General features: G+C 37.6%; 3 protein-coding genes and 1 long non-coding RNA gene across 4 annotated transcripts; 2 read left to right on the top strand and 2 right to left on the bottom strand.

Annotated features, from left to right (window-relative positions):
* Nucleotides 1-1,435: 1,435 nt before the first annotated feature.
* Nucleotides 1,436-3,020, bottom strand: LOC103456653 (cystatin-B-like). The gene is made up of 3 exons (XM_008396336.2): nucleotides 2,865-3,020; nucleotides 2,666-2,767; nucleotides 1,436-1,753 (listed from the first exon to the last, which is right to left on the bottom strand). The coding sequence occupies exons 1-3, from the start codon at nucleotides 2,928-2,930 to the stop codon at nucleotides 1,625-1,627; spliced, it is 297 nt and encodes a 98-aa protein (XP_008394558.1). The 5' UTR covers nucleotides 2,931-3,020; the 3' UTR covers nucleotides 1,436-1,624.
* LOC103456654 (uncharacterized) lies at nucleotides 2,982-4,649 on the top strand. The gene is made up of 2 exons (XR_001776062.1): nucleotides 2,982-3,072; nucleotides 3,203-4,649. It is a non-coding gene; the product is annotated as an uncharacterized LOC103456654 (long non-coding RNA).
* On the bottom strand, nucleotides 4,361-7,019 carry LOC103456655 (cystatin-B-like). Its single transcript, XM_008396337.2, has 3 exons — nucleotides 6,709-7,019; nucleotides 6,490-6,591; nucleotides 4,361-5,237 (listed from the first exon to the last, which is right to left on the bottom strand). Exons 1-3 carry the CDS (start codon nucleotides 6,781-6,783, stop codon nucleotides 5,109-5,111), a joined length of 306 nt encoding a protein of 101 aa, XP_008394559.1. The 5' UTR covers nucleotides 6,784-7,019; the 3' UTR covers nucleotides 4,361-5,108.
* A 5,117-nt stretch (nucleotides 7,020-12,136) lies between these two features.
* On the top strand, nucleotides 12,137-15,956 carry LOC103456652 (thiosulfate sulfurtransferase/rhodanese-like domain-containing protein 1). Its single transcript, XM_008396335.2, has 4 exons — nucleotides 12,137-12,398; nucleotides 14,546-14,671; nucleotides 14,777-14,939; nucleotides 15,049-15,956. Exons 1-4 carry the CDS (start codon nucleotides 12,218-12,220, stop codon nucleotides 15,101-15,103), a joined length of 525 nt encoding a protein of 174 aa, XP_008394557.1. The 5' UTR covers nucleotides 12,137-12,217; the 3' UTR covers nucleotides 15,104-15,956.
* Nucleotides 15,957-19,751: the final 3,795 nt, after the last annotated feature.

The following is a 19,751-nucleotide window of genomic DNA, read 5'->3' on the forward strand; positions in this document are numbered from 1 at the left end:
CCTTGCATGTAACATACAGTTTTATAATCATCCAACAACTGGGTTTTTTCCAGCAGTCACCTTATTGTGGTGGATTCAGGTAGAACAGGGAGCTGCCCACATTTTTCAAACAAAGACAATAAAACCTTCAAGTCTGCTCTGACAAACTAATTAATCAACTTTGCCTATAGGGATAATCCAGAGCAAGAATTAGTCTTTCATGCTGAGACTTAGCTTTGCCTTTTAAGTGTCTGCTGAATTTTGAAGGTTTCTATCATAGTTAACATGTTTAGCCTTTATTTTAGCAGCCCAACTTTTTCTCAGATTTCTGCTTCACTTCAGCTTTTTCAGTAAATTTGAAGCTGCTCTTTTGGGTTCAGATTACAGAACAAACTTTTATTCTTTACGAATACTTTATGCTTGCTCAGTTTCTAATAAGAGAATTGTGTACTTTTGTTTACGATCATCTCTATGGCAACATCTGAGCCTGCAACTTGGCTCATTATTTTGGAGCTGAAATTTATGTTTTGTTAAAAGGTACGTACCACAGATTTGTTCTGATTTTGCTTTGCAGTCAAAGTGACTATTTTAGATCATCAACTTCATTTAAATATTAAACAAAGATAGCGTGAGTAAATTCTGATTTTGCTTAAGAGAAAAAAGAGCTATTCAAACAAAGCTCAACTTGTCTAAAATATAAGCCAGAGGTCAACCAACGCCTTTTCACCAAAAGCTCAAACAATCTCAGGTGGAGCCAAATGTGGAGAGAAACTTAGTCCCACCAAAGTAGTGGCAGAGAATGTGCAGCATGTGACAGTGTCATTTTTCTTTGGGGTGCGGTGAGATCCATGGTTCAGTGCTTGTCAAGACATGAAACTAATACAATCTTACAAAGACATTGTGTTCAAAATGCCGATTAGAAAATGTATTTCCATGCAAACCTGCCAAAACTTCTTGTTTATGACACAGACTAAATTCAAATGATAAAAAAAAAAACACACAAACTCTGAGTGAAAGTGAAATTATGTGGGAATTTCATAATGACAAATCCATAAAGTGCCTGAAGCCACAGCAACAGTTCTAACCTTTTCAACAGACTGACAATAAGGAAGATTTTTTTGTGGGTGCCTGCCACTGCAATGTGGCTCATTTCCTACGAGAAGGGATAAAGTCCACTTCTCCGCAGGTTGTGCAACAGGATGATAAAATCTGGGAAAGGAAAGCTGTGTCTCAAGTATTCTGCTTTTTCTGCATTTTAAAAACATTTAAGACTTTTGTCTTGAAAGTGAACAGTTGTTAGGATCCCTGTGCTCAGGAGAGGGTACATTTTGTGAATTTACTCTTGTAGGATGAAGAGGAAAAGATGTTTCGACTACTTTCCCATATATCTACCATGGTCATATTTTGGAGATCATAACCAACCACAACAGCAAGGGCGAAGAAAAACAAGACAAAATTCAATTCTCACTCTTGTTTATTCAAACATATGGTACAAAACGATTTCCGTAACAGATTTCATTCATGATCCACACTGAACACATGGTCAGTTACTACAGTATGAGAGTAGAACAACGACGTGGTTTGGGGACATTAGATGGGGGATGCAGAGTGTAGGCACTGGAGGGTTGCTTGGAAAGCCTGGTGTTTAGAAGTACTCAATGGAGTCATGGTGCTTCTTGGCGAGCTGAATATTGGTCAGCTCAGTCTCTTCTCCGTGGCATGGGAGTTTCTTGAAAACACGGAGATGAATATACTCATCACCTCCGACATGGACCTGAAAATAATTAAAGCCAACAGTTTAGACTGCACTCACTTGGGAAAACCCTTAATTATGTATAATAACACGTAATACTACTTGAACTTTTTCATATGACAGATGACATGAACAACAAAAAAAAACAATCGAGTTTTCGTGCTCCATCTAAAGCATTAAAAGTTGCCACTTCTGATTTTTTTTTTTGTCTTAAAAAGTGAAAATAAATAAATAAAAAACATGCATGGTTCTTCTTCCACTTTGAGATTATGCACTACTTTGTGTGTTAAATCCATGCCCTCACTTAGTACTACATTACCCACGATGCACTTGTTTGTTTTGTAGTGCCACTCGCTCATAGCTTAGCAGTTGACGAGCAATGTGCAATTAGTGCACGTTAGATACACACAGTCTATTACACTGTGTCTGTCTATGGTATGTACCAAAGAAAGAAACGTTAAAAGTGATTACATTTAGACATGAAACTCATGCAACGCAGGACGACACATGAAAAAGATAAAGACTATTGTAAAATGCAACTACAAATGCTAACAAAGCGGTTGTTCCATTTCTCTTGGTGCCAGTCTGAATCTGTTTCGGGGTTTTATCCGGCAGACCAAAAGGTGTTCCGCACCTTTTGCACAGCAGCAGTGCCTGTGTCTCACTAGTAATAGCTGTGCATCTATGTCTCTGGTTTAGGTCATGCTAGGTGAATCGTAAGGAAAGGACTGAGTCATGGCAGATTCACAAAAAAATCTGGAATCCTTTCTGCTGGATAACTGCTAATAAGACGGTAACTACATGTACTGTAGAATATTCCCAGCAGCCAACCACATAGACCATCAGAGAGAAAATACGGTATTTGATGTGTGTAAAGGCTGTCAGGGTTGCTTCTTCTCATCACATCGTCATGTGTGGTCAGCCTTGATCTACCTTTATGAAGAAGTTGGTCCCCGCTACAACCTGACTCGTGTAGCTTTTGGCGGTGAAGGTTTCATAGGTTTTTCCTGCTTTCTGCTCCACTTGAGTCTTTATCTGAAAAGCAACGAGACAGCAACAAGAAAAAGTCAGACAGGGCTGACTTGAGCAGGTCTGCTTTTAATTTTTAGTCAAGAAGCACGTTTATTCTTACTTTGTTACATATCTCCTGAATTTCCGGCGTGGCGTCCTGTGCTGCTCCTGTACCTCCACACAACATGTTGACCAGTCAGTATAAATGCGATCAATGACAGAAAACCAAGAAATATGCAACCAGTCTTGTCTGTGAGGCGTTTAAGTTGAGTCAGTAAATCACATGATGCGGCAGCGCTCTGGAGTGTACCATCACAAAGTGGAGAGAGGTGTGTTTTTATTTTAATTTAGACTCCGATGAGAATGGTAGAATGAACAAACAATTGCATAGGTTTATAGATAGAGGCTAAACAGCGTTAATGTAGTATTGATTTAAGCTTTCTGCGCTTTTCTTTAAAGGCACAAGCATTCTACACTTCACATGCTTCCCTTCATCTGAGTCGTGTGGTTCAGACCGAGCAGTGGATGCTTCACTGACACACAGCTGGCTGGATTTTGAGGCCCAGTTCTGGTAACAGTGGAATGAGGAGTGAAGTGAGCTTTGGGACAAACATGAGTCACGGCGAAACCAAGAAACCAAACACCTCACTCGGTTCTCCTTCCTCTTTGCCACTTTCCAGCCTCCGTTCCCCCCTTTTTTTTCCTCTTTTCTTTACCGTTGTATTTTCTGAAGAGCAACCTGGATAGAGAAATTAACGCCTTGTCTCGTCTTTTTAGTGTTTTTACTGTTGTTGTAGTTTTGGCCCAAGAAAAACATTTTGACACTAATTAATCAACCAGTGCACTGATGATGTGAAAGGGACACAGAAGTGAACATAGAAACATCTTTTTCAGGTTTTGCTAAGTTTTTTATATTTTCCTACTCTAATGCAAAAATGGCTCCTCTGCGTGTCGTCAGCTTTTGCAGGAACCGGCAGCCAATGATTCATTCATTTGATTGCTTGTTTTCTTGGTTCAAAAATACCATAAAACAGAACTTCTTATGGTTTTCTTACAACAATCAAGGGCACAGCAAATAGTTAAGTGAATTATCCACTAGGGTGGCGCAACAGCTTGGGATATTTTTGTTTATAACACTGCTTTAAACGCCACAACCATATGTGTTTTGGAGTTTATGGTGGTGTTTGCCACACACAGTACATGATGATGCTGACGAGGACACAGAACAGGGTGGAGTATTGCAACATTATGAACCAGAAAGCTTAATTCAGGTACAATATTCCATTTTCATCCCGCAAACATTGCATCTGTAACGTAGCATTGTAATTTAGACAGACGCTTCATTCGGGTCACTGGAAGCTTTGGTTCCCTAATTCAGTTACAGATACTGAATTGAATTTTACTTCTTCTTACAACTTAATTGAAAACAGCTGTGTTGTTTATTAATTAGCAATATATTTTAATCTGAACTGGTATAATGTATGAACAAAATAATAAAATGCAGTAGCACCTTAAAATCGACACACTTTTAGAAAAATGTGGGACCGTAAGCAGATAAGGAGCAACTTTGGATGCAATACGTCAGTCAATAGTTTGAATTATATCCCAAGAAAACTATTAGCATTTAAAGCACCTGTTTTATTCAGTTACCAGACATCTAAAGAGACAAAACAATAGAGTATTGAGCATTAGTGAGTTGTTATAGCTTTCTATGCAGCATTAAATGTCACACCAGCATTAACTTTCATAATTTTCCAGGTTCTTTAAAAAAAAAAAACCTACAAAAAAATGTCTCCATTCCATTCATCTCGACCACGATCATACATTCTTACAACTGAACGAAAAAAACAACTTTATTTTTATATTATAGGAGTTATTAAATTTCACATCCAAAAAAAAAAAAAAAGAATAACCCTAATGAAGCTGCACTCCATTGAGGTATGTTCTTCATATGCAATATATTTAAGAACATCAAGCTGCAGACATACGAGTCATCATTTAGTGTAAGACTGGGAGTACTGCGTGCAAAACAATAAGGAACATCAGTCACAAGATGCAACCGGGATGTGAGTAATGGTAAAGATCAGGGATTACCCAACTGCTTACAGGCTCATATTTTAAGTCATAAAAGCAGGGAGCGTGGCAGAACAACCACATCGTAAAACATGTGATTTGCAGGAGTTAGTTTCCAGATTCTCTCTAAGTGAGCTGTCACAGATGCACAGAGGAGTAAACAGTTTACACAAGAGCCGATGGCTGTATTTTACTAATACATGAGATGCTCTTTGCCCCGTCGTCGCTGGATATTGATGATTTGACGTCTTCGCTGCCGACCGCCGGGTCCTGTGACTGGACTGTGAACCTTTTAAAAGTAATCAATGGAGTCGTGGTGGCTCTTGGAGACCTGGATGTCTGACAGCTTAAGATCTCCTCCATAACATGGGAGTTTTTTCCAAACACGGAGGTGAATGTAATCATCTCCGCCAATGTGGACCTGAAAGGGACACCATAGACTAAGTTAAGCAGGATCCTTTCATGCATTAAAAATTGGTAAAGGAGAGTCTGCATGCAGTGACATCAAGTTGATGTCCTTCAGTTGGGGGAAAACAATGCAATTAATGCCAAGTGTGGTTACCAGACGACCATTCTTTATATTTGTGGCAAAGCTGGTGTTTTACAGTAGCTTCCGAAAGTATTCAGTGACATTATGCCACATTACAACTTGAATGCATTTTGGGGATGCCATATTAGATGAAAGTGAAATAGATTTTCAAAAATTCTATACAAATATAAACCTAAAAAGTGCATAATGTATATATTATGATACAACTATAATCTAGTCAGCTAATTAATTACATGTAGATCATTCAATCTCAGCAAACTGCAGCTACTCTGATCAGGGGAGACCAAAGCTAAGCTCTCTGGCTTGCATAAAAACTAACACTGTCTGCACATCATTTTTGAACAATTCATTTGCGGAAGTGTGAAAAATGGTGATGGCATGGTATTCTTTGGGAGGGACATAAAAATGTGTTAAACTTATTGGGGAGATGGGAGAAGCTAAGTACAAATCAAACATGGAAGCAGACAACCATTCTTTATATTTTGTGCAAAAGAGCTTCGCAGAAAGTATATTCTTGTGCTGGAATGGACGGGACATTCAAGTTCAGCTTTAGCTATTGTATGTAGCTGTAGTAGGAGTCAAAGTAAAAACGCTGCTTTGCAATTTGATGTCTTCCATGTTTTTATGTCTTTAATGTTTTTAATTTTTTCTTCTTTCTTTTCGACGTTTTAATGATGTAATGTTTTTTTTTTTTTTTTTATTTTGTTTTTTTTAATTTTTTTTTTAAATCTCTCTCTTTCTCACTGATTATTTCTGTTTTTATTTTAATTATGTAAAGCACTTTGAAATGCCTTGCTGCTGAAATGTGCTATACAAATAAAATTTGATTGATTGATTGATTGATTACGTTGCGTTACGTTTCTAAAAGCATTGGAAACGTAGCAGAAACTTGAGGTTGTAACGTGACAAACTGAAAAAGTTCAAGGGATGCTGACTATTTCTGCAGCGTGCAAAGTATTAAGCCATAGTAAAATAATAAATTAAAATGCAGTAACTTGTCAACTGTTAATTTTTGAAAGTTTAAGTGTTCCATTGGATGTTGAATGAACTGAATCGCATAGTACTTCACTATCCAGGACAGGATTGCCTTAAAATAAAGTTGAACTACTGAAGATAGAATTGCCTTGATGAAGTAGTTTGTCCCAGCTACAAGCTGAGTCTTGTAGCTCTTGGCTGTGAAAACGTCATAGGTCTTCCCTGCTTTCTCTTCCACATCAGGCCTCACCTGAGGAAAAAAAAAAAATAAGGAGACGGCATAAAAATTCAACACAGACCGCCGCACACCCCAGAGAGTAAGGGTTCATGTCCGAATAGGTGTGGCAGTATAGACGCATGTTCTTACTTTATCACAGATCTGCTGAACATTTTCATCGGCATCCTTTGTCTCGTGGGATATCCCCCCACATTTTATGTCCATGGCAGACTTTTAAAAACAGAAATCAAAACAAAAGTTGACGAGAAAACCCACTTTACTGTGTGTGACCCAGAGAGGAATTCAAGCAGAGAACTGAGCTAACGCTGGTGGACTGTACCATTTCCTTGAAAGAAGAGGGGTGGAGGGGAGCGTTGCTTTTTTTTAACGCTTTCCTGAGCAAATTCAGAGAATGCTTGTTTACTTTACATGAATTAGCCACATGGTGTAGAAAGCTCTATTTGCCAGGAAGGAAGGAAGAGAAAATAAATAGTTGAATACCAATTTTATTTTATTTTTTTACCGTCCATCCACATAGCTCAGTCCCGTACGGAACCGCTGACACTACTGAGGAGAAAAACGGACTGCGCGAGGAAGCAAAGGTCCGAGTGGGCGTATAATGTCAAGGGAAGTCTTTCCTGTTTCCAATTTTTAAGGTGTGTTTGTAGCAAATATGTTGCAGGGACGGGTTTTTATTAGAACAAATATCCGCACATTAAACTTCTCTGTGAACAGTTTGTGTATGAATACTCTTCATAAGTTGTCAATATGTAAATAATGTGTGGAAACAATAGATTAAATCTTTATGTTAAAATCAGTTTTCATATCTGCGACAGCACTGAAGGCTGAGGAGGACAAATCCTCTGTCTTTCTGGGTCAGATCTCCAACACCAGAGGACCAGACTTCATCCAATTTCATCTTTTATTTGCAAACATTTTCTCCCTGCTCTGAAAAAAAAAATATCGAAATCTACTATTTTTATTTTTTTAAAAAAGGAAAACATGTCATTCATCACATAGAAATAAGAATAAAAACCAAAGACTTTCTTACAGGAATTTGGACTTCCTGTTTCCTTCTTGTGCACCAACAAAAATCAGAGCAGGTTTTTCAGGATGCAGAAAACAAATCTTTGCCTGTAATATATATATATACAATTTAGTTAATCCATATGCTATTAAGCAATGGAGATATAAACATCGTTTGTATCTATAAATAAAAAGAATAGTTTTCTGTTGGAAGTAATCCCGAATCTGAAGTCTAATATATGGTTTCTCTATATAATAAATTTGATTGATTTTATTTGGAGCAAAATATCTGTTGATTGGAATCATTAATAGGTTTCATAATGTTTACCAAAAGTGCTATATTGCTTGACAGAATCCACTAACAAATATTTCTTAAAACGGCGTTTTGCGTTTTTATTTCAGATCAATTCTGAAAAGATCTGCTGTTGCGCTACTCCACCACAAGATGACAGTGTTTACATGTAGAAACAAAATAATCAGCAAGCTGAGAAGTCTTCAGTCTTCAATAATCAGGACATAACTAAAATAAAGCTGCTGTCTAGGTCACAGTACAGTTCTTCTCTCCTTTTCTTGATTAAAGTTCAAACATATTCATCTTCTTTCCTACATTCTTTGCAATGTTTTGGGTCGCCAGAAGGTGGCGCACATACCTAATCTGTGACTGACTACCGTAGTACAACTCAAGAAATTAGAATATTGTCAAAAAGTAAAAAAAAAAAAAAAAAAAAGTAGTAAATTATTTCAGTAAGTGAAGCTTGTATCCTATGAATTCAGAACATTAAGTGAAATATATCAGTCTTTAAAACCTTTGCATGGTGTACAAATGCAACACAGATACATCTGCGAGACAAACCAATGCACACTCATCCACTCCTTCATATTAATTTAATTGAATAGCTACAAAGTCTAGACAAACTTTTTAGGTGTCAATGTTAAATAAATTATTAGCTACACAAAAGCATCCAAACTTCTCCAACAAAAACAAATTGTTTTGGAGAAGAGGTGAGAAATCTTCAAGAAACAAAGGAAGACCTCGAGTAATTTCTACATTTATTCTAGCAGACATTTTTGGCATGTTCTGAATGCTGAGACCTTCCTTCCAAACTGAAGACTTTCTTGGTAACATATTCTCACCGTCAGGTTTTCATGTCAAACACTTTGGCAACAGTTTTTTTATTTTTCAGTACAACTCTAGTATATTCGATTTCTTGTGCATAATTTTACGCCAATTATGCAAATATTCTGCCTGGTGATCTCTGATTGTCAGCTGGCTGCCCCCGTGCCACATCCAGCAGTGACCTCCACCCATTATCTAACACTTCGTAGCTGCCGGCCTGGTTAACTCGTTAGGATCTGAGAAGAGCTTAAATGCAAAAGACTTTATCTGGAGTCCCACACAGATCATTTATAAAATTTTCCTCACTATCGTGAGTAACTTACAGCTGTGAAGTTTTTACAAAGCTGTTATTATAGGACAGTTTAATGCAGATGTGAAATTTTAAACTTTTCTGCTTGTCTTAATAGTGCAATGGGTCAGTTTTGTCTAACTCAAGATGCCGCACGTAGATACGTTTTTATTTAATTGAAATTACATCAAGTTTACTTTCTATAAATACACATGGTCTGGAAGGTCCATACACATGTTCCTATAAGGCCTTTAGAACATTCTTAGACATGTGCTGTCATTTGTGTTGGTCTGTGAAATAAAACTTCAATAAAAATAGGTTTATTGTTAATTGTCATCAGAGATGGAGCCAAGGGACCCAAGATAAATATGGGGGAGCTGCACAGATACAGAGCTCAGGTGAGAGGATACACCTCTTCCTGAATATACCATTCTCAATGTTCAGACCTAAATCCAATTTTTCCCTACTCCTTAAATTTGTACCAGTCTGGAATTTTGATTGAGAGCCGCATAACATGTTTCCTTTCTTTGCATATCAATCCAGGCATATGACACAAAAAAAAAAAAAAAATTTAATAAAAAACAAAATCGCAATGTGAAAAACGTCATGGGGGGCGTGAATACTTTTGTACAGCCCTCCAAATTTGTTTGAAAGGACAAAAAGATCAAACTCAAACTAACATTTTTGCTTATTTCTGCTACATTTGTCCATGCCAGAGGGATTGTGATTACTTCATTTAACCCCAAACACATTTAGCAAATGAGCCAAGAGAACTCCATATTGCTAGCTTAAATAAATAGATTAAACATAGTCTCTGTTATTCTGTTTGATAACTATTATATCTTTCACTTGCGAGGCAGCACTGAAGCAGCTTGAAGCCTCTCTGGAGAACCCCTCGCTGCACATTAACAGCTCTGATGTAGAGTTTTCTTGCAAATTATCTTTAAAGCCCTCAGATTTATTTTGTGACTGCCTGAGGTGTCCGATTAAATGGTGGTCTGTGGTGCCTTGCTATCAGCTGTGGCTGAATGTTGTGCACAGCAGAAAATCCATTATGCTGCAAGTTTTTTTTTTTCTTGTGCTTTTGCAACTGAAAATGTGTGTGGGAAAAAAATAAATAAACATCTGCATAAGCAGACTTTACAGCTTTATTGCAGCAGCTCATGTGGATGAGAATCTCCAGGGTCACTGACAGGATGCTTTAACAAACATTGAACAAGACAGTGCTTGGCCTTTATAGTGATGCTTCACCAGATTCCCCGTCCTCCCCGTCGGGGGATGAAACGTGGAGCTGCATGCAATATGCTTCCGTCCAGAGGTGTTGGCAGATCACTAGAGAGCTGTGCGTTCCCTAACTGCTTTAATTTTGAAGACTGGAAGCCGCCCAAAATGTAATGACAGCAAGTAAAAAGATTAACCATGAGAACAACTGCTAATCAAAAAGAAAACGCCTTTGAAAATGGAAGGAAGCAACTCCTCTGGGAGGATGTCCAGCTGAAAGAAAGATTATGAGACCGTTGTGTTTTTTAGAAAGCTGTGCCAGGTTTCTTACACTACATGCAATACTAATATCACTCAATTATCTGAGGATTCAGTAGAGTAAATGTAGAGGCAGTGAGAAAAAAAATCTTCTATATATTGTAGCTAAGCATTTAGTTTTAACTGTATATTTGCACAGCCAGCACAAGAAGTGCTTCATTTTTAGAAAAATAATGCATGATCAGAAGTCACACATCAAATGAAAACGTGATGATGGTTCTGCACAAATATATGACCATAAATGACGTATTGTATTGTGGAAGCTAAGGAGTGTGCTGTGTGTTTCTCTGCTTTATAGCACTTTTTTTTTTTTACTCCAGACTGTCAAAAAGAAAGTATATGAAACTCACTGTAGAGAAGAACATCAAATTAGTTTAATGAGATGCTTAGTGTCCAACAATATTGAGCCGATGTCCCATTGCTTAAATATAGAAATGTGGCGCTAATTCCAGCAAGACAAGATCTTGAGAATGTGTTGCACAGCTGAGTGCTTAGGACATCCCTGGAGGCTAGAAAAACAGCACAAGTGGGTAATGCTATAATCTGAGTTAGTTGGGAAAATATGCCACTTTGGCTCAGTATGGCTGATGTCCAACTATTCAAGGCTTACTGAGAGCTTTAAAGTAATAATAGGGAGAGAAAGAGACAATCATTACATTCATCTGTGTTTGTAAACATTTATATGATAGAGAAAAGATTAAATAACTGAAGTGTTTAATTTTAAAGTCAATGTGAATATGACACACTTGGTACAAAAATACAAATACAAAATGAAGAAAGAGAGATTGATGTAGTCAGCCTTTTAACGCCTATGAATCTCAATAGGAACAGATGATTACTAAAAGCAATTTGCTTGTGGTTTTGTTTGAATTTTATGCAGCATCGTCAGACCAATCCCTGCTGATTTCAACTATTGTTCCCGTTTGAATTCAGCAAATGTGTTTCAGCTGCAATTTAGTCCCTGAACAAAGTGGAATTTCCTGCAGATCTCACCCAGAGGATGCTCCAGATATTACTGACCACGCATGCAAACATTGAGACATTTCAAACAGCAGTCCCGTTTATTTTACTCCTCATCTTAACTTCTGTTTTTTTCCATTCCATCTTTCCTCAATTTAGCTAAGTAAAACTAGCTTAATAATAATAATAGTAATGCATATTCTTTTGAAAAAAGAGAGCTTGTGATTTTTGGAGACATCACTTTTTTTTGTCTTTCTTAAGAACTAACCTTTTACTTCTCTATATCCTAAATAAAGAAAAATAGAAAACCTTTACAAAATGAGAATGGATAACTTTTAATCTGGAATACTGCTGTTTATGAAAACTAATGTAAATAAAGCCCCCATTTTTCAAACCTTCTCAGAAGACAAACAAAACAATAAAAATAGTACTGTGCTTTTAGTGTCATTCTAATCCACTGGTAAAACGTGCATTTATAATTATATTTAAAGAAAATCATTAGTGGATTCTTTGTCGTTTTTAGCCAAAGATTTAAAGAGCCATTGTGGAAGGTAGAGAGAGCCACTTGCGGCTCCGGAGCACCAGGTTGCAGACCTTGTGCAAGTCGGTAATTGATAAGGGGCAGTGTTGCAGCTTAGTATCGACAAAACAAAGAAGAAGAAGAAGAAATATTTCCAAAGAAGAAGAGCTTGTTTACAATAATGCTTCGTTCAGTAACTATTTAGGGGATGATCGTGTTGCACAGCAGTCTGTACAGCGTTCTTGCTCTCACCATGTTGTCCCTCCTGTTGTCGCGAGGTTTCTGTCAGGCTGTCACTGAAGTCAACCGAAGGTCTTACCCGACTGTAGCTTCATTTATCCGGACTTTCACGACCCCCAGCACATCATGCGGAGGAACATACGACGATGGTAATTTCACAGAGAAATGTTCCTTCACTTCACTCAACTCTGTCCTTCACGAGTCACCTCTAAGCCCATCTGTACACGGCATACATACACAAGTGTGACAATAACACTTAACACCTTATTACCTGGTTTTAAGGCTGATAATTTATTTTATGGCATGTACTTTGTCCTTCAAGACACGTAAAACCGCTCAAACTGGTTCGTCCTTCATTTTAGGATTCCGACATTTTTGGTTAACTTGGAGAAACAATGGTTCAGATAACTTACTGTAATGCAGCCGGGGCTGTTGAGTCATGAGTTACAGTAAAACTGAACAAGTGGTGTGTTTCGACACCGGTGTACTATCTGGTTTAGCGTTTCACGGCTGTTCACTCCAAGGTGCGTTCAAGTCCGCTTGTACACTAAACTATTTTGACAATGACAAAAAATATATACATCATGCAAAATCCACTTGGGCTCCTTGATATGTTTTACCTTAAGTTTGTTTTTCTGTAACAGCTACCATTTATTTAAATTCTGTGACATTTAGGCAGGACGTGTAGTTTGCATTTCACCTGCTTTCTGAACTAAATGTAGCAAGTTGTGTCTCTTCGGCATTCTTTTGTCATTTCTGGCATGAAATAACATTTTATCCATGCTTTTGTGTCTATTTGATACTTTTTCCATTCTTTTGTGTTAACATCTTGCAAAAAAAAAAAGACATGGTTTTTGCTTTTTAGTATGCAATCTGTGTTTCTCATATCTGGTCCTAAAGGAGCACTACCTGTCATATTTTAGATACAAAAATACCTGATTCAAATGATTGCCTGGCCTCCTGCAGCCATCAAGTGCTCCAGAGGCCTGTTGATCACCTGCCCATTCAACTCTAGTGTGTGGCAGGCAGAAGGAAAACTCAAACTCCTAAAACAGTAGATGGTCCCTGAGGACCAGAATTCAGAAGCACTGTTCTAATGTACGAGTTTGCAAATATGGGTTTAAGGATAGAACTTGCCTTTAGTTTTTATCAAGCAGCAAAAAACAGAAAAATAGATTAGAATCAATGTTGCTGCCAGTCGAAGACGCACCCAGGCTCTGGTAAATAATATGGTTTGAGTATATGAGATAAGTGGGAATAAATTAACTCTTCATGTTGCTTTTGAAGGGACTTTTATCCTTTATGCTGACATTTTTTAGAGGTTTAAAGTCCAAATAATGCATTGCATTCTACTCTAGGGACTTCAGTTAAATGCATACATGACCAGTGTATTTGTTGTGTTTATTTCTATGACATTAAAACATTTTTATGTCGAAATAACAGAGATGGACCACAAACTGTCTCCCCAGAGAGATATTTAATTATTTTCAAATAATTATTACATGTCAACACAATCTCATTAAAGTTTTGATGACTTGGCAATTCCCTTACAATCTTATTGTCTAAAATTATCTATTGACTCAAACTAAAAGTTAGTTCCATACCACCTCATAAATTGCTGTAAAATAATTAAGACAGATGATCAATAAGGTCTTAGTCTATTCATTCCTTAGTAGCAAAATGGGAAAAAATGCTTTATTTATACAGTTTCACAAAAAATAAGAAAAATGTAAGTAAAGAAAATGGTAAGACAAAAAAAGAAATGACCCCTAGACATTAAAATAAAGGTATATCACAACAGGACAAAAGCTTATCTGGAAAAAAAAAACTGCAACTGATTTTATGCTTGTTTTTGTTTTTTTAAAGTTATGTCTATTTATGTGAAACATCATTTGAAAGGAGGAATTTTCTTTGATAACTATTCTAAGATTCATGGTGTTGAAAATTACAACATCTTTGAGATATATGAGGAGTTTACCAGGCAAAATTGCATGAAAGGTGAACAATCAGTGATTATTTCTTCTTCATGGTGTTGGCCAGTGGGTGAGATGAAGTGAGCAGCAAGGGAACATTTTAATGCGAGTAAGTTAGCCATAATGGGATGTTACTGGTCTGCAGCGGCCAGCATTTCCTTTTGCCAGCACCTTCTTTTGAGCAAGGTGTTCTTGAATTCAGCAGGATAGAGCAGACGGGGAGACGCTTAGTTTATATGGAACTCCATCAAGCACGACAGCTAGCATGCTTTGTTCCACTGTCTGCATTTTCCTATTTACTCCCTTCACTCATTTCTTCGTAGAAGCGTCACTGGTGACCCCCTCTCAGCTGAAGGCCATGCTGTCAAACCGTAGCGTTCAGCTTTTCGATGTGAGGAATCCAGATGAATACCAGGATGGCCACATTCCTCAAGCTATCAACCTCCCATGTAGGTCACAGTACATGTGCAGTCAAGTTTAGAGCTGTTCATCTGGAAATTTACGTTGACTTTTCTTTTTTGTTATTTTTGTTTTTTCCTGTGTGACATTACAAGTGAATATCGTGGAGGAGTCTCTGAAGCTGCCTCCTGAGAGCTTTAAGCAGAAGTTTGAAGTGAAGGCTCCTGGAAAAGATGACGATAATATAGTGTTTAATTGCAGAACCGGCGTTAGGAGTGGCGAGGCCCTGGGCATTGCCCGTCAGATGGGATTTCACAGGTAAAAACAGGCAGGTTTCCGTTTGCAAGAACCTTGACAAACTGGTTGTTCACTTACAGGAAGAGCAGGAAAAGAGATGATCTTTTTATTGCGTGTGTCTTTTTCTCAGAGCAAGACACCTGAAAGGAGGGTACGTTGCATGGGTCGAGCAAGAAGGAAATTGAAATCATACTAAAATCTACTTCCTGTGAGATTAGGGTTTTGAAATGTAGAAAATCATTAAACAGAATGTCATCACTGTTCACTTTGGCAGCAGTGTTTAGGCTGTTGAAAGTTAGCTTTACATACTTCTTATTTTAAAGTTACTGAATTTGATTAAAATACGCATTAAACTTGAGTAAATACAGCAAGTGTCCTTTTTATTCGAAATAAAATCATTGGAGGTGTGTTAAATTTGAACAAGTTTCATGTTAATAAAAGGTTTTAAAAAAAATGTCTCTTTCTAGATTTTTGCTTTGAGGGAATCTTACAGGAGTTTATTGTAAGCATGTTCTGTTTCAGCTGTTTTGTCTTACCATGCCGAACCTATGTAGGAAAATCATGTTTTGAAGTGCAAGTTTGATCTGTTGATATCTTCCGTGCCTATTGCAGTGAAAAAATTCAGGGCTGTCCAAAGTTCAATACACAAATGATTTGATAGCCACAGCATAATGGACGTTGACCTTTCAGCCCTCAGTGGCAGTGCATTAGAAATCATTTCATTTTAGATCAGCCACGTTGGATCAGGGGTACTTCAGAAAACCACTGTCAATCATCATATTTCAGCACAAAGTCCTGGAAATGTCACTTGAAACTGGATCAAACAAGAACAAATCCATACATCATCTCAAGTGGAAAGGCATAAGTGCTCTACAGGTGGACAGAAAGAGTCTATATGTGATTGATGGTCAAATGAGTCAAAATTTCATTGTGTCAGTAATGCTAAAGGAACATTGGAACACTTTTAGATAAAGTTCATAGGCTAACCTGGATGATGATAAGCAGGCGTGTTGTACATAAATGTCTTGCTAAAAAAAAGATGCCCCATGTTTTTCTTTTTTTTTCTGTCACAACCATTTGTATGTGCTTTTTTTTAGGACTTTATGTAATTGTGACAGACTATGACAACTAGGGCATAGTACATGTGAAGCGGAAGGAAACAGATATTCTTCTAATATATGAAAGTCCTAAAAACAAGCCATTGTTTTTGCAAACCACATAAGTGGGTCAGCTGATATGTAATTTAATCTCAGGACAAGCACAGCTGTTGAATGAAGGACTTTCAGGTTTATCCAGAATATCAGAAAAACATGAAACCCAAAGAATACAGCAGACGGGTCAAGGAGATAGTGGTGCAATCAATCATCTGAAAAGGGAAGGCGTGTCGCACAGCTGCAAATCCATCAAGATATGAAAGTCTGCTTTAACTGACGGGCTGAGCAGGGAAGGCCCAGTGAGCAACACGGAGCAAACCTGAGTGCACTACCTCAGCAATGAAATGGTGGTGGGAGCATCATGCTGTGAGAATGCTTAGAGCTGATAGGGAAATCAACTGGAAGCGAATCGGGACAACAAGCCTGAATTTAAAATTTAACTTTGACTGACTGAGCTTGACACAAATGCACATCACACTTTTCAGGTTTATATTTCTACAATATTTGGAAAACCATGTTTCAGTCTCCTTCCTCTTCAACAGTATGCCCTAATTTGTCTATCGCATAAAATCCCATTAAAATATGCTGATGTAGTGTGACAAAATGTGAAATAGTTTTAGGGATGTGAAGGATGTGAGAATGATCTACAGGACTTTGAAAAGTATTCATATATTTTGTCTTCCAAGGAATCAAGACTTTTTTGCAATCTTATAAAGTCAAAATAAAGAAATCTAAAGGCCTATTACAGTTTTTCTTTAAAGTTTGCTTGCTTTTATACCCAGTTTAAATTCAGTTTCTGTACCCAAACACCACAGCATATTTTAGTGTGTAAAACTTAAAAAAACGTAGGAAAGTGAGCAGACAGGATGCCTGGCCTAAGAGTCATCCTGACATCAGAATGAAAATCCAGTAAAGATCTGAAAAAACAAAGCAGAATCCTTCATTGATACTTTACTTTAATGCAGGTTTTCAGCTAGAATACAATACTATTTACAGCACTGTCAAATTGTGTTATCTTTGTAGATTCAGCAGAACGAAAACGGAGAACAAGCTTAAAGTCTTTGCTCGTTAAAAGTTGGTGCTTCACTAAGTTGATTGTTTATTGAGAAAAAGATTACAAGATAGTCTACCCCCTTGGAAGTAAAATGTAAAACAAATTGATATAATTCACACCTTTCTGTATTGAAGTAATATTTTCTCCTTTGAGATCTATATGGTGGTCTTAGCAGGACAACGTCAGACCACAGAGTTTCTTGTATTGTAACATGGGCATGTGTCTGACAGTTCTGCTTCAGAACTGATAAATGGAAGAACCAATCAAATCTTTCCTTGAATCATAAGCTGCAGAAACCTGACACTGAACTGGAATGGAGGCAGACTTCGCTGGAATGCAACTAACATTATAACTGAATAACGGTGGCTGTAACAAAAGCAGTGAATGTGATTTTAGGTGTATTGCTTTTCTCTAGTCGTACTGGAGCTGCTCACTTACTAAATTTTCAATTATCTTTTGTGTTTTTTGTATCATTTAATTAAAGAGGTGCTCAAGTCTACTTAAATAATGCAAAATTATCATTTTTGCTAGATCTGCAAAATTATCCACCCTCTTAATGAGCTCCAAATATGTTTTGTTCAGCTATTGAATGCCTATGAACCACATACTATGTCCTAAATATGCCCAATGAGGTTCTGACCAACACATTACTGAGTCAAAGGGTTTGAGACTGAAGATATTGTTTTTTTTATTATCTTTACTGCTTCTGATCTTATGGGGGTCATTTAGATTGAGTCTATCCTGAGAAGAGTGGTCAGATAGAATTAAATAAAATGCCAAGTCATTGAAAGTTATTAAAAATTAACCCATGAAGTTCATTTGCTCAGTTTTTAAGCCTGGCCTCAAAATGACCTGCTGGCACGGTTTCAGTGAACTCCTACAAATTGTGCAGTCACAGGGCAGCTGATGTCTCTCTGTTGTTCTGATTGAATTAGAGGACCAAAATGCAGTTTCCCCCCCTTTTGGGCCTCTGTGTTCAGGCATTCCTTTACGGTTTAAATCCTGTGTTGTAACATAAAGCTGTTATCTTACATTTTTTGGACAGCATTTTGGTAAGCTCCTATACTGACAAACTGCTTTATAAATAAAGCAGCATCAAAAGAGAAGATTGGCAGGTTTATAATTGTCACATAACTCCTAACATTAAGTTCTGGGTTTTGGTTTGAATGTTTGGGACGACAATAGGTTGACTCTATTGTATAAGGGATTTGACTCACAATTTTGTCTAAAAATAAAGCCACGAATAAAGAATTTGATGTTGGCAAACTGAAAATGTTAATGTTTTGATCAAACTCTGCAAATTTTAATCCAACTAGGAACCTGTCGATTCTTTGTATAACCTTGAAGCAACATGTTTTTATAACTTTCACAAATTTTTATTTATTTATTTATTTTTCATATGTATTAAGACTGTCGTGACATACCAGGACAGTATGAGACAGATAATCCGTGAAAAGTCAAGCTCTTCCGCCTTCTCCCATTTCTACTAGTGGTCCACAAAAATGCACGGCTCCCGGTAAAAAACAGCCAATCAGAGCCAGGAGGAGTGTCTGACCGCTGTCAATCAACACCCTTAGCAGCCTGCTCAATGTGGTAATGGTAGAAAAACAACCTTTTATCTGCTGTCATCAGCGACTCTGCTAACTAGCTTTAGCTTCAATGGAAGCTTGTAATGAAACAAAAAGCAAGCGGGAGGGGGTGGGCATGCGAGTGATTGACAGCACTAAGACCGTCCTCCTGACTCTAATTGGTTGCTTCTGACTGACTAGTGTATTTCTGCAGTTAGTACTGGGAGCACTGGGAGAAGACAAAGGAGCTTGAGTTTTTTTTCACTGATTATGTAGTTTACATTATACTGTCACAACATAAGGATTATTTTTAATATGTAGAAAACATATTTTTAAAATAAAAGTCACATACTACAGCTGTAATGTTTTCCTAAAACTACTAAAATGTTTATTATCGAATCTCAATACAGAACAGTGATGTAGAAAATATGGTAAAACTATATATTTGTCTGTTTAAAAACTTTTGTTCATAATGGTGGTGTTGGACAGATAGAAAATAGTGTTTCAACCAATAGATGGCAGCAAAGTGTAGGCAGATTTAAATACACCATTCCCCCCCCCATCCAACTCCATTCCTTTATTATTCTTGCAGCATTGTTCTCTAAGGCCTGACCTTCACACCGGCATTATCCCAGACAGATATAGATCCTGACAGTAACAGCTCTGTGAGGAGCTATCAGGGGTCTGATCTTCACAAGGTCCCTCCTCATTCAGGTGGACATACCTTCCTTTGTCCCAGCCCTTTCCAGCCTCGTACTTCCATGAAAACAGTAGGAGGGCTCCGAATGGCCACATTTAAGGTAATTAGTTGAGAAAAGAATCTGGGTTTTTTTTTTTTGCTCCCGTTTTAAATGTTCAACTCAATTAAGGGAATAGCAAGTTTAGGACAAGTTGCACACTTCCACCGACTCCCACTAATGGGAGCGACTGGGATCGATCTACTGAATGTTGCATGATGTACCAGGAAGGTAGGACTGATGGAGTCAGAGTTTACTGGACACCGGTTTCCAGTGTTAAGTCCAACTTAAGCACGCCGTAAGGGTCTCAAACACCACCA

This window comes from Poecilia reticulata, linkage group LG20 (assembly GCF_000633615.1).
Source record: "Poecilia reticulata strain Guanapo linkage group LG20, Guppy_female_1.0+MT, whole genome shotgun sequence".
NCBI classification, from domain to species: Eukaryota; Metazoa; Chordata; class Actinopteri; order Cyprinodontiformes; family Poeciliidae; genus Poecilia; species Poecilia reticulata.

Coding starts and splice junctions, on each gene's coding strand:
- LOC103456653 (XM_008396336.2), bottom strand. CDS start 2,930: ATGTTGTGTGGAGGTACAGGAGCAGCACAGGACGCCACGCCGGAAATT. Junction 2,768..2,864: donor TTCAGGAGATATGTAACAAA/GTAAGAATAAAC, acceptor GTTGCTTTTCAG/ATAAAGACTCAAGTGGAGCA. Junction 1,754..2,665: donor GGACCAACTTCTTCATAAAG/GTAGATCAAGGC, acceptor AATTATTTTCAG/GTCCATGTCGGAGGTGATGA.
- LOC103456655 (XM_008396337.2), bottom strand. CDS start 6,783: ATGGACATAAAATGTGGGGGGATATCCCACGAGACAAAGGATGCCGAT. Junction 6,592..6,708: donor TTCAGCAGATCTGTGATAAA/GTAAGAACATGC, acceptor TTTTTTCCTCAG/GTGAGGCCTGATGTGGAAGA. Junction 5,238..6,489: donor GGACAAACTACTTCATCAAG/GCAATTCTATCT, acceptor TGTCCCTTTCAG/GTCCACATTGGCGGAGATGA.
- LOC103456652 (XM_008396335.2), top strand. CDS start 12,218: ATGATCGTGTTGCACAGCAGTCTGTACAGCGTTCTTGCTCTCACCATG. Junction 12,399..14,545: donor CGGAGGAACATACGACGATG/GTAATTTCACAG, acceptor ATTTCTTCGTAG/AAGCGTCACTGGTGACCCCC. Junction 14,672..14,776: donor TCAAGCTATCAACCTCCCAT/GTAGGTCACAGT, acceptor TGACATTACAAG/TGAATATCGTGGAGGAGTCT.